The sequence below is a fragment of the Equus asinus genome, chromosome 20, assembly GCF_041296235.1.
Source record: "Equus asinus isolate D_3611 breed Donkey chromosome 20, EquAss-T2T_v2, whole genome shotgun sequence".
In the NCBI taxonomy this organism is placed as follows: Eukaryota; Metazoa; Chordata; class Mammalia; order Perissodactyla; family Equidae; genus Equus; species Equus asinus.
In genome coordinates this window covers 79,571,058-79,598,469 of record NC_091809.1, presented here as the reverse complement: position 1 = coordinate 79,598,469, position 27,412 = coordinate 79,571,058, and the positions used below count along the sequence as shown (strand labels likewise).

General features: G+C 45.4%; 1 protein-coding gene across 8 annotated transcripts in view; it reads right to left on the bottom strand.

The window, feature by feature from the left end:
• The window catches only part of TENM4 (teneurin transmembrane protein 4), a 728,135-nt gene that overhangs the window by 85,784 nt on the left and 614,939 nt on the right, over positions 1-27,412 (bottom strand). For 6 of the 8 annotated variants that reach the window (XM_070490574.1, XM_070490568.1, XM_070490572.1 and 3 more), the window contains 3 exons: positions 26,145-26,171; positions 18,285-18,431; positions 5,970-6,186 (listed from right to left, as the gene is read on the bottom strand). In XM_070490574.1, coding sequence (XP_070346675.1) covers positions 5,970-6,186; positions 18,285-18,431; positions 26,145-26,171 — 391 coding nt within the window. The remainder of the gene's footprint in view (positions 1-5,969; positions 6,187-18,284; positions 18,432-26,144; positions 26,172-27,412) is intronic. The other 2 variants (XM_044753286.2, XM_070490573.1) reach the window with 1 other exon arrangement.

Sequence of the window (27,412 nt, the reverse complement as noted above, 5' to 3'; positions counted from 1 at the left end):
GAACACACAAGGAGCCCCCAATATAATAGGGTATAGATGTGTATCTTCTTCTTGCAGGCCTAGTGCAGAGCAGGTGCTGACCAACATTTACCAAATGTGTTCTGTGGGCAGCCCTGTCCCTCTCTGAGCCTGCCCAGTCTCTCCTCTCCACAGGATCTGACCCTCTCTATAGGATATGGTCCTCTGCCTCCTTCAGGATGATTGCTCTGGTCACTCATCCCTCCTTTTTCTAAAGTCCCCTGACTCTTTGAGTCTTTTCTCTTTGGGCTCAGTGTGTCGTGTCAGTTGACTTGGTAGCAACCTGTCCACACCCAACTACTTGCCTGAGTGAGCTGATAGCCTATTACGCTTAGAGGAGCCCAGAAAGACTTGACAACCTCACACTGTTTCTCTCACCATTCAGTGTTCTCCAACATATTCTGAACTGATATTCAAATAACTTGGGGGTGGTTCTTTTGTCAGAACCTCTTCCTGTAATCTGCTAACATGTCCAGCATTGGCAATCCACAATTATTCGCTTAAGTCATCTGTCTGCCCTACGTCCAGCCCTCTCAGTCCTGTCAGTTCCTCCCAAGAGAAGAGATACAGCCAAATTTGTGTACCAGGGAAACAGCTGCCATGAGTGTTCTTTGGGGAGGAAATGTCTCAAGCTGCCCTCCCTTTCCCAGCTGTCTGGTCCCAAGCTCCACAGTCTGGGTCCTGTCACCTGTCCTCCTTGTATGGGCAAGTCAGCTGGAGATGCTTCTTCCACCAAAGACCTGAGTGGCTCCTACCCTCCCACTCAAGTCACAAGAGAGGGCTTGTGACTCTGCAGTGTATTCTCCCCATGACTCCAGGTGAGGGACAGGTGTTCCTCTAGGCAGGTGGGGTCTAGGCATCCAGGCCAGGAAAGAAAGATCGTATTCAAGCCACCTAATTTGGTGATGGTAGTTCCCGTGCCTGCTATGTCCCCTCCTACTTTAGACCCACTTTAGATGAGCTGAATTCATTCACATCTCTATCACTTTACGTGGAGCTCAGGACAGCAGTGGCAGAATGTCAGATAGAGCTACTGTATTCAGTAAACCTGGATCAAACACCTGCTCTGGGCCAGGTGTTGTGCTGGGCTCTGGGGACCCAGATGAACCAGACAGGGTCCCTGAGGGAGCCCTTCCTTACTCTTCCATCTGGCGGTACTTCTGCTTCAGTTCTGAGTCAGGCTCTCTGCTTTCCTCCAAGGAGTCCAGCCCAGCTGAGAGCCCACTCTGCTTGCCTGGGTCCCTCACATCCTGGGGAGCTCCTGCCCAGCCTTCTCTGAGGGCCACACCTGCTCCAGGACTTTTGGCACCAGCTGGGGTGCTGCGCAGAGGCCTAAGGAGCCCCCCATGTAACTCCTGGTGTCATTTGTGGATCTGGAGAGCCTCCTGCTTCCTTATCCCAGCCATGGGGTCAGGCCTCTGAGGAAAGGAGTTCTGGCGAGAGCCCTGGGCACTGAGGACTGGCTTGCTTGCTTCCCCCACAGAGGGGTGCTCCTGTCAGTTCCAACCTGGCCATGAATTCCTCTCCTGCCCATGGTCCCAGCATGCCTTGTACTTGAGCCCCCCGCAGTCAGACAGCCAGCCAGGAATCTACACTTCTGGGGCTGTCTTTCCTTGCTGGGCTCAGAAATGCTCTTGGGTCTCTGGGTGACAGCCTGCTTCTTGGAGCTTGTTAAATGGGCTCCCATTCAGACTATACGGATTGTGGCCCATCATATGGGGTGCAGGAGGATACAGGGTTTTCTGTCAGGCACAGGCCTTGGTGCCTCTGTATAACAATAACAAGTCAGGTCTGCCTGCCCATCAAAAATCCCACTCTCTGGAGAATGCCACTGGATTGCTCCCTGCCAAGGATCTGGGCCGACAGCCAGCTGGCAGAATGCTGCCTTCTCCCTTCCTCAAATAAGGACTCAACAATCACAACCTGGTTCTCTCTGGGTGACTGCCGGACTTTCAAGGAGGGCAGGTTACTCTCAAGTTTCGCTTCCAATTAAGGAATGGAGTTGGAAGCTCTTTTTCACACCATCACCACCACCACCATCATCTTCATCAGCATCACCACCATCATATGATCATTTTTTGTGTGGCTGGGACTAGCTGAGAATTTAGGTACTTTTTGTTTTTTCATTTAATTCTCACAGATATCCAGCAAAAGAGACATTCTTACCCTCCTCTTATAGATGAGGAAATCGGAGCTCAGAGAAGTTAAGGAATTTTCCTAAGGTCACTTAGCTACAAGGTGGGTGCAACAACTTTAAATCCAGGTCTGACTGATTGCAAAGCTTGGGCTATTTTCACTAGGCCATGCTGTTGCCAAAAATGCCACCGTTTACTGGTCACCTATGTACCGAGCCCTGTGCTAGGTGCTTTATTTCAGTTAATCCTTTCAACGGCTTTCATGAAATAGTTACCGATATTGCTAATTTATAATTGGAGGCACGTGCACAAAGGTTAAATCATTTCTCTGAGGTCACACAGAGCGAGTGGGAGGTCAAGCCAAGATTCAAACTCCAGACACTTTCTATTATACCACATTCCTCCATTTGAGAGGAAAGAAAGCAACAACCCAAACTTGGTAACTGACTTCACTTTATCCCAACTATGTAAATAAGCACTGTATTACTGGCCCCGATCAAGATAATGGAATACCAAGTAGGCAGTCCCACGAGGAAAGCACCTGCTGCCTCATGTTTCTAAGTTTCCATTCACCTGGGCTTATTTTACATAAAGATCTGGTCGGGAATACTCGGTAGTGATAGATAAGTGTTTCTTCTGAATCTAGGTCAGCAAGGAGCAGGGACATCATGATTCAGGTAAATGGTAGGTGAAAGAGATTTTTTTTTGAGGAAGATTAGCCCTAAGTCATATCCACCACCAATCCTTCTCTTTTTGCTGAGGAAGACTGGCCCTGAGCTAACATATGTGCCCATCTTTCTCTATTTTATATGTGGGATGCCTGCCACAGCATGGTTTGATAAGCCGTGTGTAGGTCCATGCCTGGGATCCAAACTGGTGAACCCCGGGCTCCTGAAGTGGAGTGCGCCAACTTATTCATTACACCACTGGGCCGGGCTCAAGGTGAAAGAAATTTTTACAGTAACATTTGGAAGTTTCCATTATCCATTCATTTGGATAGCAAATAGTATGTTCCAGGCCTTGCCCTAAGTATTACAGGTTTGGGGAGATAACTGGTCTCTGCTTTCAAAGCATCTGTAATTTAACTGAAAGTGACAGATACATAAACAACGATCTGGGAGCTTCTACTCCTGCTTCTGCTGCTAATCTGTAATGTGATTTTTAGCAGATGATTTTACCTCTCTGGACTCTGAATCCTCAGAATAAAATTAAGTAAAATAGATAATGTATCCATCCATCCTCCCTCCCAGCGTGCCTTTCTCTCTTTCCTTCCTTCCTTCCATTTCCTCATTGTTCAAGGTAATATATATGCATATTTGTCTTGAGCAGCTACTAAGTGCTAAAATGAGTAAGACACAGTTCTTTCCTGGAAGACTCACTTTAGAGGGGGGACAGACATTTACATGTTCACTCTATTAAGCCATTTGCCCAGAGCCATGTATCCAGTAGTGGCAGGGTCAGGATCTGAAACACAAGTAGGCCTGACTCTGAGGCTTATCCTCTTTCTTTCTGCTGAGAGGTCCATTTCTCCCAGTACACGTTTCTCAAGTTCCCCACTTGACTGGCTCCTTAAGGCGAGTTAGACCTGCTGGAGCAAGAACACTGAAATCCCTGTGTGGGTGCCACAGTGATTCATGGCACGTAAGCAGTGGGCTTGGTGAGTGACAACAGGACATTCAGGGTACATGGTCCCTGCTGGCACTGATCTGGATGGTATGGTAAGGGCACCCCTAAAGCAGAACAGCCACTGGAAGGCAACCAGCCAAAGTTCTAATCAGATCCTATAATGGATCCAGTAAAGAAAGGCTGAACTAGTAATATTCCCTTGGTAGGGATAATATTTACATCACCAGTTGCTTAAAAGAACTCACACCACTGGAAGGCCCACAAGCATACATACAAAATCACACAATTGAATAAAAGAGCAGGAAGCTTCCTACACGGAGACAAAAGCAGCATTTCTGGCCAAGATAAATGAATAGGTTTCTCCTTAGTCTATTTCTCCTCCTGGCTATGCCACTTGACAAGCCTGTGGATTTGGGAAGGTCCCTTAACCTCTGAGGTTCTCAATATTCTCAGGGTAAGTTGAAGCAAAGGTTTGGACTACAAAGAACCTTCATCTTTAAAATGGTTACAGTTTGAATGCTTTTACACAGTCGTAGTATGCCCCTCTTGCTGGGCTCAGAGTTCTTCCCCCACTTCATGGTTGTCATCTTGTCATGGCTCCTTACAAGGAGGGGCCAGGCAGTGGAAAGCATGGGCTCTGGAGTCCAACGGGCCTGCGGTGTGAGTCCCAGCTCCATCACATCCCAGGAGCGAGGGCTTCTCCTTAGATTCCCAGTCACACTCTGGGGATGGTAAAACCACCTCCCAGGACAGCTCCCCAGGATTCCTGCTTAGGTTCTGACTCTTCTCCCCTTATATGTTCTCCTTGAGCAAACTGTTATGTGCTCATGGTTTCAACTGCTGCTTGTTTGTTCATGGCTCCCAAATCAAGATCTCCAGCCCTAACCTCCATGTAAACCCCAGAATTGCTTATGAACCACAAACAGACATTTCCTTTTGGGTGTCCTACTGAGGTGTGTCCCTTCCTTGCCCTCACCGTGCTCAAGGTGTAGGTCATCACCTTGCTCCCAACCCTGTTTCTGCTCTCAGGTCCCTGACCTAGTGAAGGCACCACCATTTAGCCAGGCATCTGAGTAAGAGACTCCTCTCTCCAGCATCCCTCAGACCAATGACTAAGCCCCGCTGATTTTCCCTTTTACATACAAGTTGACGATGTCCTTCACCATTCCCACCCCTCCTCACTACCCCATTGTCCCCTTAGGGCAGGAACTCCCTGGCACAGAAGTCGTGATCATAGAAGATACACAACCTGTGACTGCTGAATTGAACTGTGCTGACTTTTAGAGAAAGCTCTGTATATATGAGGCATCAATTCATTAGACGATGTTCAAAAAATATTATGAGAAATCTCTCATTCCTGGATACCTTTTCCTAGTTCACAGACCCTGATCTGGGGAGCAGAAAATGGAGAGCTGTCTTTTGCTGGCTCCTGTGCCCTTTCTTCACCCCTGGATCTTTGTACAAGCTGTTCCTTCTCCCTGGGACACCCCCTCTCCCTTGCCTAGGTAACTATTTCTAACTTTAAGTCTCAGTTCTTAAGTCGTGGCCTTCCCCCTACCCAGGAGTACCTCCTCTATGTTCTCAGAGTACCCTGGGGGCTTATTTCTGGCCTATCATGCTGGAACTGTCCTTTTTGTCCCCCTAGTGGACTGTGAGTGACCAACGGGCAGGGACTGTGTCTTACTCACCTGTGTGATTCTAGCACAAGACCTGGCACAGAGTAGACCTCAATAAAACATTGTCCAATGGATGACACAACTGAAAACTTGTGAAAGAAGGCATGGGCTTATGGCCTGGGACGCCAGCATAACAAAGACTTCTGGACATCAGCTCTGCGGGTGAACGGTGTCAAGCCTTTCAGCTCATCTGGAGACCATGGAATCAGTAACAGCTGACTGCAAAGTGGGTATTGATCCAGGATTCCCCTTGGACCTTCGATTTCTCACTCTTTCCATCTATCACTCAGTAGGAACAACAAAACTTGGCTCATAAAAATTTGAAATGCCTTGGATAGTAGTTTTCTAATCGTGGGTACCCGAGGCTGCTTCTCTGCCTCCCCTGAAGTTCCATCAAGAGCCTTTGATGCCCACCCTCCTGACCTCCTCCCACCCTACCCACCTAAACGTGGCCCTGGAGGTGATTCAGTTCTCCCTCAGAGAGCCATGGCCGGAGTGGGCCCAATGGACTCACCCTCCATCAAAGGGATTCTCCCCGGGGATGACGTGTGTGCTGTCCCTGCCCACGAGGAACTTGATGCGGTCGTAGAAGGAGTGCAGGTTCTGCTGGGACACGGGGACCTGTGTCTCCTGGATGATGTCCAGAGGGTCAGGGGAGCCCAGGCACAGCGGGTTGACATGACAGAGGGGCTGGAGGCAGCAGTCCGGGTCCATGCAGTCCACTAAGCCATCTGCAGGGGTGACAGAGCATGAGGTTTATATTACCATGTTCAATCAGCCATGTTTGTCCACAGGCCTTCATTCACTTCTTCTCTATTTCCTACTCATTGAGAACTTTATAAAGTGCCTGGTATAAGCCAAGGCCTTTTTTGGGCACCAAGGAGATCCAGGTGCTTCAGAGCTGGTCCTAGCCCACTCAACCAGCAGGAGAGACAGACACGTAGGTGCACAGTGTGACATGTGCTATTTTTTTTCTAAAAGATACAAGGAATTATATATAAGAAGGCCCAGAGGTGAGACAATACCTTGAACATTTGAGATGCTAAATTCAAAGGCTGGGCTCAGAAGCTGAGAGGACTAGCACAAGAGGAGACGGCCGAGGGTGGCAGGACGTCTGCTGGAGCAGGTGGGCTGGGCATCTCGGGCCAGTTTAGGGAGCTTGCATTTCACCCGCTGGACAGTGGGGACTACTGAAAGGATTTAAGCAGGGGGTATCTTCATCAGATTTGTGTTGTTGAAAGAACAACTCCTGTAAGGAGGAGAAGGGACTGAAGGGGGCTCAAAATAGAAGCTGGGGGCTCCATGGGGTAGAGGTTGACGAGGTTGCACAGGGGAATAATGGTTGCTGAGACCAGAGTAACAGTGGAGGTTGAGAGAGTGCATGGTTTGGAGAGACATTTAAGAGGTAAAATCGATTAGGATCTGGTGATTGACTGGCTTTGGGAGTGAGGAGGAGGCAGTGTCGGTGAAGGCACTGCAATCCCCAGGACCTCTCCCTGCTGTGGTGGAAATATGTGGAGACTCAGCTCCGCCCTCTGTGAGAGGGGCTTTCTGAGTTTGCTGGATGGTTTCACGTCTCTGACCCAGTTGCCATTAGAAGGGAATTTTCTTTACCACGTGGATGGATTTCTTCAGGACTGAAAATTATATTACAGCTTCCAGCTTCCCAAAGTGCAAAGAAAGAAATCCTACCAGGCCACAGATTCTTGGTTGCATTATCCCAAAGTCTTTTACAGGCACCCAACAGAATAGCTTAAAATGGGTCACAAACCCAGGGATTAGAGGATTAACTTAAAACGGATCACAAACCCAGGTCCTCCAAAGTGGGGGACTAGAAAAGCCCAGCGTCACAGTCTGTGTGCTTCACAGGCACAGAACAATCTAAGGATATGTGCTCCTCTGTGGGTTCAAGTTCTGCCTCTCCTGCTTATTAGCTATGTGACTTTGGGCAAACTTCCCCACCACCCTGGGGCACAGATCCTGTTCTGGTTATCTCTGTGCTATCTCTAGCACTTGGTATAGGTGTTTAAAACATGACTGGCAAATAAATAAATGAATGAAAGTGGAATGAATTAATTAACAAATGAATCAGGGGACAATACCAAATGACAGTCCATAAAGCCAGGAAACCATTATCTTCACTCAATTCAGTCCAACAGTGTGGTAGGGAGGGAGGCTCAGGAGGCTCAGAGACCGAAGTTCAAGACCCAGAATTGCCCCTAAGAATGACCCTGGACGAGTTCTTGCACTTGATGATCTCTCTAAGCCCTGGTCTCCTCATCACTGACATGGCTCCCTCACTTCTGTCTCTGAGGGTTTACACCACAGATGCCATCCATCAGAGTTATCGTATAATCACTGGCCAGACGGGGGGCTCCACCCACACAGGCAGCGCCCTTAAGCCTCCTTACCAGCAACAGGGGTGTTGTGGCCATAGGCAACCTACTTAACCTCCCTGGAACCCAGTTGTTCTCCTTAATAAGTTAGGGACAAAAATCCCTTGTCTTTCTTGTCTACTTCTGCACGGTATCCAAGACCTTATAGCTTCCTTGAGAGCAGCACAGTGGTAAAGAGCACGGACTCCAGAGCCAGACAGTCTGGGGTCAAATCCTGGCTCTGAAACTTGTGCAAGTTACTCAAACCCTCTGGCCTCAGTTTCCCGCATCTCTTACAAGGGGATTATAAGAGTGTTACATAAGTATTTGTAACATAAATGAAAAGCATAGTATATGTCCCCAAATCTAGCAGAGCACCTGACCCATGGTAAGTACTTAATAAGGGTCGTTCCTTCCTTCCTGACCCTGAACCTAAAACATGGCTCACCAAAGTGAAGGGCCATTTGTCCTTTGTCTGCTCACCTGCCAGATTCATCCTGAGATGTGGAGCAAAGGCTTCCCCTCACCCTAGCCCTGTCCTGGGTCCTAACTTGGGGCTCCTGTCCCAGCTCCCAGGATATACCAAGTCACTGCCTAGCGAGGCACCTGTCTTCTCCTGCAGTCGGCGGGCTCCATCACACGTTCCCGTGCTGCCCCTGTCAGACATTGCTTAAACACATAATTACAGCCCAAGCGGAGGGTTATTTGCATTCTGCTATTGATGTTAGCATGACAGATTCAGCTGCCGCATCCATAACTCTACAGAAATGCCCCATTATTCAATCCCAGTGAGCAGGGACGTTGACCATTAAATCAGCTAGCACAATTGAAGGGCCGTGAAAAGTCATGGCTAATTTGAAATTTTATTAGCTCTTGCCTGCTCTTGTTTACCACCGAAGCAGTCCCTGGAAGCCAGTTTTTTACCTCTTTACAAACACTCTGCTCTGTGGCACCTTGGAAGAAACTGCTTCCTGATCTCTAGTCCTGGGGGAAAGTTGGCCAGGAATTATTGTTACCATCACTAATATTTATATGAAATGATGATAATCACAGCTGCCACTTATTGAGTGCCAGGCATTCTGCTAAATGCTTTATAAGGAATCTTTTCAAGGAATGTGTCATTGAATCATCCGAACTCTACGAAGTAGCCACTGCCATCACCATCCCCCTCATTTTAGAGAGAGAGAACCACAGGCTCAAAGTGGTAAAGTAACTTGGTCAAGGTTGCAGAGTCAGTCAGTGAAGAAGCTGACTTGGAATCTGAACTCAGTTCTTTCTGAAGTAGGAAAGGTTCTTCGAGTCCTGAAGAGACTTTGAGGAACCATTTCTTAAATGGAAAACATCAATTTATGAGTCTTGCTGAAATACTTCTCTTCGCTGCTCTTCCAGCACCCTGGGCGACCTCCATCACAGCGCTCATCTCCCCATGTTGTAATTTTGATTTTCTCTCTGTCTCCCTCCCCAGATAATGGGCTGCTGGAGATCAGGGGCTGACTCATTCCAGGATCCCAGCACCTGCTGCTCTAGCTTTCAGTTTCATCCTTGCTTCTGGAATCTGGGGCTTTACCCTGCTCCCCTTTATTCTTTTTTAAAAAAATCAGCAATGAACTTTAAAAATAAATTGTTGTTTTTTTGTGGTCAGAGGGGCTTTGTGACGAGCTAGTTAGCCATTCTGCTGGAAATGGAAGTCTCTGCGAGGGCTCTGAGCTTCAGTTCGCCCATCTATAAAATGAACAATCAGACCCACCTCATAGAGATGCTGGTAGGATTACGTGAGATCCTGGATGTGAAGCACTTAGCACGATGGCCAGCACCTAAGAAAGTACTTGATGAATCACAGTCACTATGAGCTCCTGGCCAGGTGCTTCCCTTGAACAGGTATCCTGCTAACAGACCTGCCATTTGGCCCTGCCCTGGCACCCTCCCTATGCATACACTTCAAGGCAGCCCTCTCTGGATGCAGCCTGGCCTTGGAGAACTGAATTAGATAAACATGGCCATAGGCGTCACACCTGTAAGTTAGGGAAGTAGAGACCACAGGGGATGGAGAGGTTGGGGTTCTCTGAAATGGGGATGTCACACAAACAGTGTGCTTATGAGAGCCTCTGGGACTGGGGCACTGTCACTGTGTGCTTCGCAGGTTTGAGTGAGTAATGCCAGGCCAAGAATTCTGTCTGCCTACACCTTCCTATGTTGATACTCCCTAATCACTCACTCAGCAAATATTGGTTGAGTAGTAAAAGTGGGCTAAATCTCCACTAATAGAGACACTCAGATTTAAATGAGATGCATATTTTACAAACGAGTAGCCCCACAGAATTCTTATCAAAGGCTCAGTTTACAAGACCAGCTTTCATGTGAATCTCTCTATATTTTCAAATGCAGCATATGGCAGCCTGAAACAGGGCAGATGGCTGCTCTACAGGAAGCGAGACTCTTCCACAGTTTCCTTTTCTTAGGCATAGATGACAAATTTTAGAAGAGTAGTAGTAAAAGGAAAAAGTATGCTTTCGGGACAGAAAAGTAAATTTTGGGGTAGACTAGAAACATCAACATAGAGTTTTCGGGATGCTCTGGTCTTGGCTAGTTTTGAAACATTTACATTTTCCAAGCACTTTATATCTCACTTAATTGTATATTACACGCAAGTTGGCCATGTTCCATATATTTGCTATTCCCATTGAGAGACTCTCCTTATGGCAGCAGAAAAAAGCCACTAGAAAAATAGAGAGGATTTTCCTCTATTTCCTTAAAATTTTCAATAAAACTCTCCTGAACTCTAAATCCCAACTTTTGGGAAAGAATATTTTTTTCCCCCAGAAATTTCCTTTTTCCTCACAGTTCTGAAGGCCTCCTCCTTCTCCTGGTGAAAGTGGAGAGGGGCAGAAGAAAGTGTCAGAGGCCATTCAGGCTCCTGGAGGCTGGGAGGGGTCAGCAGTGCCTCTGGTGGAGGGCAAAGGAAAGGGAGAAGGAGAAAGGCAGAATAGAGATTGAAAAGAAAGATAAAAGAAAAGAAGAAAGGAAGGGAGGGAAAAAAAGGAAAAAAGGGGCCAGGTGTCTGGGCACTAAAGAAACATTCCAAAGTGGTTCATGTACTTGTGGCCCTCGAACCTGAAGCCCTCCAGTGCTGAAACACTGCATGGTGCATGAAGCACTGGCTTCTGCTAACATTTCCATCTATATGCTACCAACTTGATGAGCGCCATGCCATTTCCTCTTGCATCCCTTCTCAGTGCCTCCCCTGCTGATGGGTGTCAATTGGCCTTGACAGCTAGGGAGAGGGTTATGTGGGAGAAAATGCAGACCAGAAGCCTGATGCCCCAGTACCTTCCCTGGGTTTCTAGCCTTGAGACCTTGGCCACATCCCTTCATAGGTCTGAGATGCAACTTATTCAGTAAAACCAGGATAATAAGTTCTGCCAGCCTCTCAGGACTGCTGAAAGGTCCTGGGTTGTAAAGAGTAAGTGAGTAATTCAATGAAAGAAATTTTGGTGTCCTTCCCAAGCCTGTGGCTCTTCCCTGGAGTCCCCTCTGCAGACAAGTGCTTGGGCACAGGAATGGGTGAAGTCCTCTGCCATCAGTTACAGTCCTGACTAGCAGTGGCTTTCTGTTCGTTTTGTGATCTTAACAGCTGCCAGTGAGTGGTGGAACCTTGGGGGACTGATCTCCCTCTCTGATGTCAGCAACCTAATTAGTTAGGTGGAGAGTAGATGGGCAGCCTCTCGGGGCTAACCTGTGGGACAGCCACCTCCTGACCTTTCTCTGCCACAGGCCCATTTGCCCTGATGGCTGGCCTGCTGAAACTTTCACACAAAGTGAAAGGTGTGCATGAGAATTCTATTGGAGGTGGTGGCTCAGCTAGCCTTCTCATCTTTACAAATGAGGGCACAGCTCAGGTTGAATGATTTACCCAATGTCATAGTGCTACTGCGGTGGCAAAGTTGGGAATTTGGTCCCTTATCTTTCTCCAAATCCAGGTGCTAGGCACTCTTCCACAGTCTATATCGCTTTCTCTATCAAGGCTTTGGAAATTCTGGTTTCCCCAGCCCTGTCTCCCCCTCCACAGTGGGCAGGAACTGACTTGTTTATTTCTGTACCCCAAATGCATAGCAGAGTGCCTTGCACACACTGACATCATATTTGTTGAATGAATGAAAAAGTGAATGAATGATTGTGTGAGGATCTCAAATCAAACAGCTCAATCTGTTTGGCAGGAGCCATCGAGGGCTGTGGGGTGTGATTCCAGGGAAGAGCTCATTCCTCTCCTGAGAAAGGAGACAGGACAGGTCTGTTTTATTCATTGAGTGCCTGTCATGTGGCTGGCAGGCCCTGTGCTAGGCACTAGACAGAGAGGAAGAAAACAGAGTTACTGCCTCCAAAGGATTCAGTGTTGTGGGTCAGACAGACAAGAGAGTGCTGGGAAAGAAGGAAGCAGAGGGGACTGTGGATGCCCAAAGGTGGGAACCCAACTCAGGCTAGGGGCTGCAATATTTTCTGGAAGAGAAAATGCTTAAACTGAGACTAGAAGAATGGCCACGAATGAGCCGAAAGAACAGAGCTGGGAGCCGGTTTGGGAAATTTGTGGACTAGTCAACTCTTAGTATCACAGTTGTTTGCATGGTTCCTGAAACTGATGGTCCAGTGGACAGTGTATAACAAGTCCATCTATCTCTCTGCAGGCTTAACGCCTTCCCTGGCTCAACAGCCCATCAGCCAATCTCGTCCTGCTGTTGTCTGCGGTCTGGCCACAGAACTGCTTTACAGCAGGCTGTGAGCAGCGTCCGGGGAGGCCCTGGAGGGGGAGGGTGGAATGTGCCTCCCCTTCTGTACACATCTGGGAGAAGTTTTTGTCATTTGCTGTAATAAATTCTGTGCCTTCTATGAAAGGCTTGCAAAATCTTTATCTGCCCCTTGGAACACAAGATTTTTAAAGGTCAATTTCTCTCTTGTCTCTTATCACAAGAAACATGGTTTAGAGATAGTCTGAAGGGTGACCAAATTCTACGGCTTGATGTGAATTCTCCATTCCAGCAATGGGAGACGGGCAGGAGGACGGAGGACAGAGAACTTTGTTCTCAGTTTTCTTGAAATTTCTCCTCCCATGTTGCATCTATTAATATCTGTATTGCAATCCACGATCGTTTTTTGTGGGGCCAACGGCACCTAAAGAGATTATTACACCTTGAAGCTGCTTAAAGATTCTTTATCAAAAGGGATCTAGTTGTTTAAATTCCAGTGAATTTTTTACTCTGGCTTCTTCTTTAAACATCGGTTCCATTCTAATCTTAGCTCTCCCACCGATCCACTGTGTGACTTGGGGTAAACCACTTCAGCTCGCTAAGCCTCAGTTTCCCTGCATGTAAATGTCTGCCTTGCAAGTTTATTGTAAAGGGCTGGAGACATATGCTCAGAGTGTCCAGTATAGTGCCTGGCCCTTATGGATGCTCTCTAAACAATGGCTATCATTTTCCTTTATGTACATTTGAATTTTTTTCCTTCTCGCAATGAGCATGTAACAGTTTGGAATACAAATTTTAACCAAGAGATGAAAAAGGTCAAAATACATTATTGTATGGAGAAATACATTATAATTGTAAGTGAAAAAAGTAGAGTATAAAATTTTATAGAAAGCATAATTCCAATTTTTAAAAATAATTATTTACATATGAACATATATTTATTTTATAATAAACATCATGCTTCTGTGATTACAGGTGGACAGGAGCAGGAGAAAGAGAACTGATATTTGCAGGTGACGAACTGAGGCTTAGAGAAGGTGAGTAACTTACTCAAGGTCATGCAGCCAGCCATGGGAGAGCCAGGATTTGAATCCAGACAATCTGGGTACAGATCCTGCACTTTGAATCATTGTGCTATGTTGCCTCTCAGGCACTTTAAATATATCACCTGGGATCCTCACAGCAGCCCTGAAGGTATGCATTATTATTCTCATTTTATAATCACTTAGCACCTTTGGGCCACAGTTTCACCATCTCTGAAATAGGGATGAAATGAACACCCTCATCAGAGGGTCAGTGTGTAACAAATGAGAAGATGCATATGACAGCACTTCATAAAGGGCTTCATAAAGGGTACTATATGAATAGGGCACATCTTCTTCGTTAAGTGGGGCACACAGAGGAATTCACACTGAGTGGTGAGTCACGGCCTCAGGAACTGCCTGCCTTGCTGGTCCCTCTCACCAACCAGCGCTCTAGGTGAGATCTGGAGGCATGCCAGATTGACTGGGCAGCCCTGACAGAGGATCAGGAAACTGGGAGTCACTTAGTCCCATTCAGGATCTGTTTCCTGCTTTTAAATCTAGACAACAACCATAAATGAAAACAAAAACAAACCAATAAAGCTAAGCCCAACTCAGCCATATTGTGTAACTTTCTTTTTTTTTTTGGTCTCACAGTTTAAAAACACTGCAATAGCATTCTTAATGAAGCTTGAAATTCAAGTTTAATTTGGAAAGGATTCCTTTAAGCCTAGCAAATTGGGAAAGAAGAGAAACCAGGAGTTCTCAAATGACTTCAAGAGCCACAGTTGGGTTTACGATGGTGCCATGAATCTGAGGTCTGGGCACACTGAAAAGCTCTAATGTGGCCAGACCTCATGGACCATGGCAGCATCTGCCACCTGCCAGCTGTGTGACCTGGGCAAACACTTCCGCTCGCTAAGCCCCAGTTTCCTCATCATAAGGAAATAGTATGATAATAGTACCTGCCTCCCAGTCTTGTTGGGGGGATGCACAACTGCTTTGACATATAAATTATCATTCTCATCCTCTGGTCTGCTTTATGGTACTGTTGTCGTCTATTTAAATTCAAGTGAGGGCTCGCATTACATTTCTAGGAGGCAGATAAATCCCCAGGAGGTGTGGAAGTGCCCTAGGTTCACAAGGCCACGTGGAGTGGCTCAAGAATCTCGGGTCCTAGTCCAGGTGGTGTTAACGACTTTCTGTGTGACTGTGACGTGTGTGATGTCACGTCCCCTCTCTGGGCTCCACTTTCCCTGTCTGTAACATGCAGAGGAGTAGAAGGGCTGAAGTCGATGTTCTCTGTCTCTCCCAGTCCTGTTACTTGACATTAAACTCTGCTAATTCCTTCTGCGAGCCCCTGAGTCACATCAGCCAAGAACAATCACTCAGCGAGACATTTTTTCCCTCCACCTTGACTTATTTATCTGGGATTATGCCATATCCCACTTCATGGTTGGAATAAAGGCACTTATTTCATTCTACTTCCATTAGATTTAGTTGTTTGGATAACAATTTCTTCCAAATGACTGTGAGCTTCCTGAGAGAGAAAGACTGGGCCGTGTTTATTGGTCTTTATTTCCCCTCAGAAAGGAGCATGGTGCCCTGCAGACAGCAAGAGCCCCAAAAATGTGTGCATGACTGAACTGAAAACAGCCAAGTGCTAAATACGGCTCACTCTTGTGTTGCCTTGTATAGCCTGCCCTGTTTCTCCCTCCACTAAAACTGTCCCCATTTGGCCAAGACCCAGAGTGATGGAGAGGCCAGGGAGGATAGCCTTGCCCCTTCCAGCACCTGGGGACAGTCTACCCTCTACAGCTGTTTCACCTGCGCCACCCTGCAAAGCAGGGACCCTCTGTGCCTTCCCCTTAGCTCCCCAAACGGGTGGAGAGGGCCCTGAGGTGAGATGTTTCCTCATTTCATGATTGAGAACCCAAGGCCAAGTTCTCTGAACAATCTGGTCTCACAGGTAGTTGTCTTCCCAATCTTGATGATCCATGGGATGTCTTCCCAGCTAGACCAGAAGCACCATAGGACAGGGACCATATCACAGTTTCCAGTAGGGCACCCAGGCATTTGATAATATCAGCTGAAGGAGTGAATGCTCCTCCAGCACAGCTATTATCCCACTGCATTGTAATTCAGTGCTGTTTCTCCCTCCCTACAAAACGTGAACTTCACAAGGGTGGGGACTGTGTCTTAGTCATCTCTGAAGCCCCAGAACCCAGGACAGGGACCAACACAGAGCAGACATTCAGTTAACATTTCTTGAGTGAGTGAATGAACTCAGGTTACAGTGCTATTGTTTGTATATACTTTGCTAAAATTATGTAAAAGTTCATTACAATCTATAACATGCTCCATAAATGTAAGAGGTATGTTCTCCTACAATTAGGGGTTTTCAGATTGTTCTTTTCTAGTTCCTGCTGGTTCATCCCTCAGAGCAGCCGGAGGAGGCTCCATTCCCTTGGGATCTGGATCAGTCCTATTTCCTATGACAAAAAAATCTTTCCCCTACCAAAGCTGTGGGGCTTTAGGCTCCTGTGTGTCCACACCCATGTAAACACCAGTGAGCTCTTATGCTGGGAAGGCTGGCTCTGAAGGACGGTAAACAGAGGACACACTGGTATTGCATTTCATATGAGGGAACAGATGAAACTTGTTTTATAACCTTACATGTGTGTTTGGGGGAGTGCACCCTCTCCCCACATTTCTTAAGGACATTCAGATCCTTCGCTGCCCAGATGTTCAACAGCTGTTTGAAGACTTTGGCCACGACCCTAGATTCTTGAGAAAGGAATAACTTCCTGGTGTGGCTCTTCTCCCCTTCTCTTCTATTTACATGAATTTACTGTTGGTCATTGGAATTGTGTCTACACAGGCAAGATGAAGGGGAATGATGAGGAAATTATGTGGATAATTTAGGCTGGCATCTCTTCCCTTTGAAGGGCAGTATTATCATCCTTTACCTTGCCTGAAGACTGGGATACTTGGTGCCCTTCCCTGCTTTGCCCACAATGATCTCTCTAAATGAAAAGCCTTTTTCCTTCCAGAGAATGCCTACCTACTCAAGTATCACCTTCTTGATGAATTGTTTTTCTACTCCCAACAACCAATATATAACTCTACAACAGTACTTATCGCTGTCCATCAGCACTTAACTTTGGGCCTTTCTTTCTCATTTGAGTTCCTGGAGCACAGGGATAGGACTTACTGATCTCTGTGCCTGGCCTAGGGAGGTGCCCCATAACTGGACGTCTGGATATTTATGGATCACAGGACTTACTGAACTCCCCAAGTTTCAGACTGATTAAGGGACATTTCAACCCTGTGAGATCTCGGGAGGACAACATGGACCTGCTGTCTCTGCCTGGCTATCAAGGCCCAACCCCACGAGCTCCTTGTTGACAATTACTCCATGGAGCCCAGGCCTGGGTGCATAGGCTGGACCACCTCCTGGGTGCAGGCAGCAGGGAGAAGGACTGAAAGCTGGCTAAGACAAAGATCAGTGGTCTGAGATAGGCTTTTGCAGGTTGCTGGGGCCAACTCAAGGCAAATAAACCAGAGCAATCACAATAGCACACACGTGGCCTTTGAATCTTCATTCTGTTCTGAGATTGTAGAATCAGTCAAAGTAGAAAATCCCCACAGCCTGAGATGCTAGGTTTCTGACCTGTTGATTTTCTATTCTGTGGGGAATACCAGAAAGTCCCTTGATATAAACAAGAGGGGGCTGCATAAACACATTTGGACTAGGCCAATGTTAGAAAGGAAGGTTAACTGTTTCAATTTTTTTTTCATATTTCTATCTTTTTATTCTCCTAATACTCCCTGAGATCGGTAGAGTCAACCCATCTTCCCAGCGGAAAAGTAGAGCACATTATGGTTCTATTTATCCAAGTTTACACAACAGAAAGATGAAGGCTAATTCTAGGACTAATATAAGGACTGGAATGGTCCTCAAGATCCAACTGCCTCATTTTATAAATAGGGAGCATGAGGTCCAGAGACATTAAGTAGCTTGCTTAAGGATATACAGGGAATCAAAGACAGAATTGGGATTAGAATGCTGGTCTCTTCACTCTTAGCTAATAAACGTTCCACAAGACTAGGCCTCCCTTCCTTAGGGGTTTTGACTGTCCAGCACTTGAAAAAAATCCAACAGCAAAGACAAATTACAAATCCTTTTACAAACCCACAGGGACAGAGAGTGTGGGGACAAAGGTGGCCCCCAGTGTGCTTGAGGGTTACCACCAATCAGAAGAGAAGGGACCTTGACCAAAGGTAACTCAACCTCTCTCCCCCAGAGAAGCACCCTTTCTGCCACTTTCTGTGAAACAGAATTGGATGGCCTCTTCTTGTCTACTTCCAGGGATCTGATAACTTTGCCAGGCAACTCATTCCACTATTGAATTGTTAGAAAATTCTTTCTTCCATATGCCTTTCCTGCACTGCTGTTGGATGGTAATTAATTTTATTTACGTTAGTTAATTTTAATTAATTCAAATGGAACAACTAGTGATAGGCACTCCATTCTGTAGACCACATGTGCAGTTTTATGTATACCCTGCAGGCCTCCTTGACTGGACAGCTGGTGTGTTGATGGCCTGTTAACTCAGTAATGCCCACCCTCCACCCTGTACCTCCCTCCAGACTTGGAACTGCATGGGGCCCATGGGTACCAAAGCCTTACCTCCATCGTTGTCTTTGCTGTCACCACAGGCGGTTTCCATGGATGTGTCACAGCCAGCTCCTCTCCAGCCCAGCTGGCAGACGCAGTGCCACCCATTCAGATCCAAGGTACATCTGCCATTGCCATTGCACAACCCAGGGCAACCCTCTGCAAGGCAAAGCACACAGAATCAAGGTCTGCTCGTCCACAGCCAAGTGCAGTAGCGCACACTCACACTCCACCTGCCAACTCAAAAAATGCTTTCACATCCATCAGCACATTGATGCCCTCAGCACCCAGGGAGGCCGGTATCATTAGGAACTGCCACTTCCCCCGAGAAGATAACTGAGACTTGGAGGTAAAAGGACTCCTTAAGGCTGCACAGTCAGGAAGTGACACAGTCAGGAAGCGGCAGGGATAGGTCCGAAACCCACACCTTCTGCCTCTAAAATCCCTTCTTTCAAAAGTGACTGGGATTCTAGAGTGGGAGTCAGTGGCTGCTGGCCTGTCAGGATCTGACCAACGGAGATTTCGCCTGATCCTTGCTCCCTGTTCGCTCTTGGGTGTTTTTCCTGTCTCTGGTGGATGTTGGGAACAAAGGAATCATCTCTTGGTTTGCTCCTCGTGTCCCCTCAGCTCTTCCAGGTCTCACTCTAAATGGCCAGACTTTTTCCAGCTCTTGTTACTAGGTCAACGGTACTGGACCTTAGGCTCTTCGTTTATTTTGTCCTATTTTCTCCTAAACAACTGTCTTCACTTTGAGAAGAGTCCTTGGATCTTTTTCTTCCCATCTTATGTATAGCCACTAACAGGAGGGCTCTGCACCCAGAGAAGCCCTAATGGCGGTCACGAGAGAGCCTAATTAGGTTTTCTGTGATTGCAAATGCAGGCACGGGCAGGCTGCTCTTCCCTAATTTTGTTCACCTGTACATCTGTCTGCCTATCCGTCATTTATTAAGCACTTTCTCTGGGCCGGCACTGGAGGCACAGAGATGAATAAGACCTAGTTCCTATTCTTGAGGAGCATGCAGCCTAACACAGGAGATAGATATGTGGAGGCAAAATGTTTCATTGCTAAGCTCCCTAAAGGAAATGTACAAAATATGGTGGGGACCCTGCACAGGTGTGGCCGTCTGTCTGAGAGGCTGCGGATGATTTAATCCAGGAGGGTCAGGCAATGTTTAGACTCTGCCTTGGTTCTGCTTTGACCATCATCATGTGGCAGGGAGTTATTATTATCATTCAAGGGATTTACAGGTTGTTGATTACCACCTTTTTAAACCTCTCTCTCCGAGTCTGTGGCTCAGAAATCTATGTTTGAGAATCTGTTAAGTTACACGGTTCACTTTGGCTTCTATTTTGCCACCTGGTTTTCATTCAAGTCCTTATTTTAACGAACCCACCAACCTCTTTCTCAGAAGGGCTATCACAAAGCACCTCTGACTGGCCTGCCTGCCATATCTTCTCTCTGCCCCTGCTCGGTCTCAGGGAAAGGCGTGGATGTGAAAGCACTCTGTCATCTATAAAGCTTAATTTGTTTTATCATCATGAGGAGCACACTGCTACAAATATGGCTACAAATGGAATTTTCTGCCATGAAATAACTGAAAATTGACCCATTATTCTGAAATGGGACCAATGTGAATGTAACTGTCCAGTACAACACCCAGGCTGAGGCAGGCGCTCACTAAAGGGTGGATCACTTAGAATCTAAAACTTCAGTGTTTTAAGGACTTTTGATAGTTGGCTGTTATTGCAAAGTAAAAGAAAAGAACATGTTCATTTATATTTGAGGTGTTCAACACAGCAACCCATCAATCAGTCTGGCCACTGTGTTTTCCATTCAAAGGAATAACCATTTATTGAGTGCACACTCCACACCCAGGAAGGATTTCTCCAGAAGTTTAGTAGAAGCCTGTTGCTAAAGGTGGGAAACCACCAGCATAGACACCCCAACAGGGACCCAGAAAGCAGTTGTAAAGGCAGGAGCAGAGCTGTGAGGTGTAGGTGAACACCCAGGCCTTCTGACCTGGTAGCCAACATCAGCCACCCTTCCTGATCGAAACGATTACAGATGCGCTCTTTCCTCGATTCGTCCCATTGACATTTTTGTTCATTGGCTGGGACTTCCTTTCAATTAAGTCTCATTTGTCTTTTAAATCGGTCTTAGAGGAAGTAGGGTCCAACGGGTAAGAATGGTAGTAGATTGCTTTCTCTTGCTCCAAGATGTAGTTTCTTGCAAGATGCAAAGAACATCTCTTGTGTTAGAGCACAAGTTTGGAAGCCAGATCAAAGGCTGCCTCTGCCACTCAGTGGCTGTATGATCCAGGTGTCTTATTTATTTTCTTTGAGCCTATTTATAAAATGAGGTTGTTGGGCGGATTAAATAAGATAAAGTATGCATAATACACGAAGCCTGACATACAGCTCGAGTACAATATCTGAATCTTCTACTCACCTTTACCTTCTATTTTGAGTAGAGAGCATATAGTATCATAAGTTGTACCCATAACTTCAGGTAGGGCTCATAGAAAGGCAAAATGGAAAACTGAGGCAGTTATCAAGATCAGAGTCAGCAAACTTCTGTAAAGGTCCAAATAATAAATATTTTAGGCTTGTGAGCCATACGGTCTCTGTTGCAATTACCTAACTCTGCCATTGTAGCCTGAAAGCAGCCACACAGTTTATAAATGGTTGTGTTCCAATAAAACTTGATTTACAAAAACAGGTGACGGGCTAGATCTGGTCTGTGTGCTGTGGTTTGCCAACCCCTGGTTTAGATGCTTCAGGACAGTGATGACAAAGATAGTTGCCATATACTGAAGGTCTACCATGGCTCACAGTGTGCTAGACACTTTACATATATTATTTCTAAACTAAATAACTTTTTGTTATATTTTTCAGATCCTAATTTTCTAGGGAAGTTCCGATTTCACACCAATTAATCCTAAATTTTTAATAAAAACTATGTGTTGTAATAGAATGTGGACTTTGGAACTGGAAAGACCTCGGTTCAAATCCCAGCACCAACATTTTACTTCCTACCCGTGTGATAGCTGGCAAATTATTTAAGTCTCTAAGCCTCAGTCTTTTCATCTGTAAAATGGAGGTAATACCTAATTGAAAAAGCTGTCAAGAAGATTAATGAGGTAATGTATGTTAATTATTTAGCACAGTTGGTAACATAAGCAGGCATTTAACAAATGGTAGCTGCTATTACTATTATTGGATTTAATTGTTTTAACGTTGTATAACTTCACTAAGAAATTCACAAACCAGAAAATAACTTTGCCAGTCCAAGTTGTTTCAACGTTTGGGTCAAAAGCTATGGTCCTAATAAATACAAACTTTGCCAAAGACAGCTGAGAAAAGCCCAGTGATATGGTCATGAGGTCAACATGCAGTTCAGTGGGAGGCAGCGAGGTGGGTTCAGAGCCTCAAGCCCCAGCCCATGTTCACCATTTCATGCTAGCACTCTACTCTGTCCCTCTCTTTGAGAACAACTGCCCCTAGCATACTTAAATTATTAATTTTGCCATTAGTTTAATGTCTTACTTCCTTCATTAGAATGTAAACTCCAGAAAGGCAACTTTGGACCTAATCCAGTGCCTTGTACATAGCAGTTTCTCAATCTGTATTTGCTGAAATAAATCCACAAATGAGACAGGTGACCTAGGTTCTTGTGCCTCCCACCTGACTTGTAGGATCTTGGGAAAGTGACTTTTCCTCTTTTGGTCTCAATTTCCTCATCTATAAAGTGAAAGCTTGGATGAGATGATCTGCTAGGTCCTTCCTAGAACTTCCTAGAACTGACCCAATAGAGAAGGTCAAAACAACTTCAAATTTGAAGATTTTGTTCTTAATTTCAACAAATTTTACTTAGCACCAACTGGATGCCAGGCATGGCTTAATTCTGGGATAAATAGAGATAAGATATGTCCTCTGCCCCCAATAATTTTATATTCTATTTATCTATACCCTACTTTGTTCCAGGAAGCACTGAAATGGGTCTTATAATTTCAAATAATACTTCTTAAAGTGAATTTTGTGGAATACTAGTTCTAGTAGGTCCTCAAAAACAAGCTTCTGTGGTCAAACAAGTTTGGAAAACATTGTATCCTATACTCTTTTTTTCTTTTTAACCTGTAGTGTTTTTTTGTTTTGTTTTGCAGGGGAAGATTTGCCCTAAGCTGACATCTGTTGCCAATCTTCCTGCATTTTTTCCTTTCCCCCCCGACTAAAGCCCTAGTACACAGTTGCTTATGGTTGTAAATTATTCTAGCTCTTCTATGTGAGCTGCCACCACAGCACAGCTACTGACAAAATGGTGTGGTTCTGCACCAGGGAACTGAACCCGAGCTGCCAAAGCGAAGTGTGCCGAACTTCAACCACTAGGCCAGAGGCTGCTCTGCATCCTATATTCTTATTCTAGAAAGTCACACTGCATATTAATAATTAAAGGCCCTGAGATGTCTTACAATAAAGAGACCTGCTTATTTGATTATCAGAACATTTTCCAATTTGACCTCAGAACTCTTTTATTCCCCCTTAACCATTTATAATAATGTGGAACATTCCATTCCACAAAACCCTCTTTGGGAACTCCTGCTCTGGTGCGCTCCTCTTCACACACAGTGCCTAGTGCCTTCACACACATCCTGTGCTGCTCTGAAACTGCTTGAAGGGGCAGGTGTTCCTGGGGAGAGTAAGTTCTACATGTGAAATAACAGGAATGCTTTATCCACAGTTAGTTTCTTCAAACGGACCAAGTTATACCCCGAGGGTCTGCACTGTCCTATCAGTTTCAGGGTTTCCTAGGGATTTTGAGTACTTGTGAGTTGAATGAGGTTTGCTCTCATCCAGAGATTTGCTTCTGGGATAATCTCACCCCCGTTAGCCAGTATGATGCAGCCTCCTCAGAGGCCACTTGCTGACTTTCTTAAAGCCATATGCCCATCCTTATCCACCACGGAAGCTCATTAATTCCACAAACCCTGAAACTCATCAACAATTCAGAAAGCCCAAGTGATATTAACAATCCCCTCTGGAAGGACTCACACCAGGCATTTGCGAGAGCCAAAATAATGTAATTTTAAGGTTTAGAGAAGGGCTAAGCTTTTCAAAAGAAATGGTGCCCTTTAAATGACAAGGGACCACTTTATCTTCAACCTTCTGCTTAAGCCTATGTAGAAGCCCCCCTTGGAGGCAGCATCAGGTGTGACTAGAAGACTTCGAGAATCCTTGAAGGTACTTATTTTTTAGGTAAGTGGCAGATGGGCTATGTGATACACCCATCATATATCAAAATGCCCCATCCCTTTATGTTTCTCCTTTTGGTCCTCTTGGACTTTTTCATCCCTATGGTCACTTCCCTAGACAAGGTCATCATCGTCTTCTACCTGGATAACAGCAATGGTCTCCTAATTGGTCTCCTTGCCCCCAAATGTTCCCCCTCAACTCTTTTTCAACAATATGGCCAGACAGATCCTGGCCATATATCAAGTCATTATCCTGCTTTTAAAAACTTTCAGTTAGTTTCTCACATTATTATGTTAAAGTCCATGATCCTGGTCTACAAGGCTCTGCCTAAGTTTGGGGGGTCTCCTTGCTAAATGACCCTGGACTTCCCCATCATAACCCTCATCACACATTGTTGGAATTACATGTTTTAGTATTATTAGTGTCTTCTTTGCTAGACTGAGGGCAACTTGAGAGCGAGGACCACTTCTGCTGTGTGGTATCCACATTTCCTGGCACTTAGAAGGAGTTCAATATATTTGGTGAGTGAATGTTGTTGCTTTAGTCTCTGCCAATGCAACTGGAAGGCAAAGAACAAAAGCCAGTTCATCTCTGAAGTGTAAAATACTCTACTTTGACAAGTCCTGAACTTGCATTGTACATGTCTCTGAATTCTGTTTTGAGAATTACTATCCATTATATCAGAAAGTCAGCCAGATGGGGGCTTCGCCCAGATCTAGATTTTGGCAAGAAACATTTGTCTTTTCAAGCATGTTATGATTCATTGACCTAATCTAACTAAAGGTATGGTGATGTTTTCGGAACTAAAGATCAGAACAGGTGCTTGGAGAGAGAAAATGTGTCATTTCCTGGTGAGGGTGTCATTTTGGAAGACATGTTTTGGAGGAAGAATATTGGAAACCATGTGACATTTTGGTGATTTATGGTGATAGAAGGAAGAACGTTGGAAATACGGATTAGGCCAGGAAATCCAAATCCTGGTTCTGCCACTTGTGGAAGTGTGACCCAGGATGAGCCACTTAAGTTCCTCGACTTGAGTTTCTTTTTCCAATCAAATGGGTAAAATTACATCTGCTCCCTTAAAAAAACCTCACAGGACTCGCTTAAGACTCATGGATACAAAAAAACTTCAGACAGTAGGAAAAACTTCCACCAAATAGATGGTAACATTATTAAATTTAATTCATCCTGAAGATTCCTCTATTTTAAAAAGGCTCACAGGTACTACTCTCTTATGCTGGAATGATTTTATTCTCAGTTGAAGACCGGCATGCAAAATGCGAGGAGGCTTGCTTCTCACCACCAGGCATCCATCTGATGGGCCCTAGCAACACCTTTGCTGTATTTGGCAAAGATGTCCCAGTTGAAAAGCATTTAGTCATTTATGTTTCCCCAAAATCCTTTCCATAAGTTTCAAACAGCAGTTGTTACCTCTTATTAAAAGCCAATTCAGCCTCTTTCTTTAAAATTTCAAAAATTAGTCTGGCTAATAAAGTCCTTCTCCAAATTAAGGGTGGGAATAGGAATATGATGATAAAATAGCATAGCTAACATTTACTGAGCATCTTTCCTGCCCATGTGCTAAGCACTTTACATTCGTTATTTCACTTAATCCTCATGCCAACCCTGAGAGGTTGGTCTTGTTATCCTCATTTTATAAAGACTCTGAAGTAAAGGAAGGTTAAGTAACTTGCCCAAGGTCACCCATTTCGTTAAGTGTTGGACTTGGGATTCAAACTCAGGCAGTCTGACTCCAGAGTATGTGTCCTTAACCACTGAGCCAGGTGCCGTGTAAGGGCTTGAGGATAAAAAGATGAGTATGGCATGGGATTTCTCCTCAGGGAGCTTGGACTCTTTTAGGAGCACACATATCTGATCACTGAGACTTATTCTTAGAGCAGCGAAGCCAGTTGGGAGAATTAGGTACCACCTAATTCCTGTAAATGTTTGAAATGGAAGTCATTACTTTGCCTGTGGGGAATACTCTTCAAAGATAAAACTTACCAAAGTCAGGCCTTCCCTGAAAAGGAAAAAAAAACCAAACCCCAAACAAGTAGACCATCCACTCCCTGAGCTCAGGGGTCTTTTTTCCCCTCTTTCTCCAGAGCCTGGCACAGGTATCTAGTACTCAGTACTAGTACTAGTGGTGCTCCATATATGATTGTTGGATAGATGAACACAGCAGTGATAGAATGTACTTCTTAAGATTTCTTAGCTTGCTCTGGGGTCTCTTCTTTTCTCAGGCCACACACCCTGGTTTCCAGCATCGTAATTCTGATGGACCAGGGGCCATACGGGATGGACAGGGTGACATGAGATGGGGTAGAAAGGGTGAGGGGTGTATGTGTGTATGTGGAGGGAAGGACAATAGCACAATGGTAATGTCACAAACAGATTGAGCACTCTAGGGGGAAGAATGACACTCCAAGTATATCAACTACTTTGTGACCAAAAACCGACCCCCTGGGCAGCGGATGCTGTGACAAATCTAGGGATGCGGCAGCCTCTAGACACCATGCTTATGGGGTGTATATACATTTTTATATACACATTTCCTCTTTTATGCTCATACACAAACACACACACAAAGACAATAGGAAAATAGAAGAAGGAAGACCATACCTTTAACTACCCTATCCAGATAGTGTGCTTGGGAAATAAAAGACAGGACACTTGAGGTAGGATCGAGTAAGTGCAATACTGCCTGCCACATAACCATGCCAGGTGCTAAGGAGACAAAGGGGAAAGCACCTCACATTTTGGACAGACCTGCCATGGTGGGGGAAAATAAACCCGAAGACAAGACAACACAAGAGAGAAGGAAGGAGAGCAAGCACATTCTCCGGGAAAGGCCAAAAGGAACTTCAACTCATTCTGTGATCCAGGCATTTGGAAATGTGATCATATAAACAAGAAGACATATGGATAAGGAAAATAGGAGAAAAAGGGGAATGGGAAGCTGCAAAAGTGGCCACACTCCCGCTCCGTCAGCTTTATGGAAAACTAGAACTTGCCCCTTTATCTACCCAGAGCAGCATCCAACTTCCCTTTAGGGGAAGGAGCTATATATAAAAAAAGTACGCCCTCTCTGCACGGAGGTGTTCCCAGGAAATTGGAATTTAGAAATATGCAAAATTTGAGTCATTTCTGATATGCATTAGGGAAGTGGGTTGAGTCTTTGGTCAAATACACCACTAGATTATCTGTTTGCCATCTTGAATTTTCTATGGACATATGTGCTCATATAGACTTGAAGGCAGAATGGTTGCTATTCTAAGTAAGATGCACTCTGTGCATCTTACACAGGATGTGAGGCGCAGGTCAATGGATGTCACAGTGAAAAACAAGAAAAAGAAAAGAAAACCTGACCACTTCTCAATGCTTATTAACTCAAAAAAATAGAATGATGTATGCTTTGTTTTCCAACAGAGAGATTGAGTCCCAGCACTGAATTATTTGGTAATCTAAAGTTTTGTTATTTGTGAGGATGAGTGTCAAACGTTGCTCTGAAATTAACCCCACTGTGTGTACATGTGGGTGCCTGGCTGTGTGTTTAAATCAGGCAGACCTCTTCATTCCTAGCATAAATCAGTAACATCATTTCATCTTCCCCACCTGGGCTGTAGCTATAGCCATTTGAGGAACTTCCCTTCACCCTCCCTGCTAAGCTCCTCCACACGTGCTCCCAGAAGGGCCAGATAGATGGCAGTCTCCCGAAGGGCCTGATGCCTTCTGCCAGGCTGGCCCCCATCCTCAGCTCAACTCCACATATTAATCAAAAGTCCATGCGATAGGATGGACTGCAATGGGGGGGCCTTATCTGGAAGCTCTAGGGTTCTATAAACTGTAAGAACATTCTTACTCTCTTGATAAAAAAATATCAATTCTAT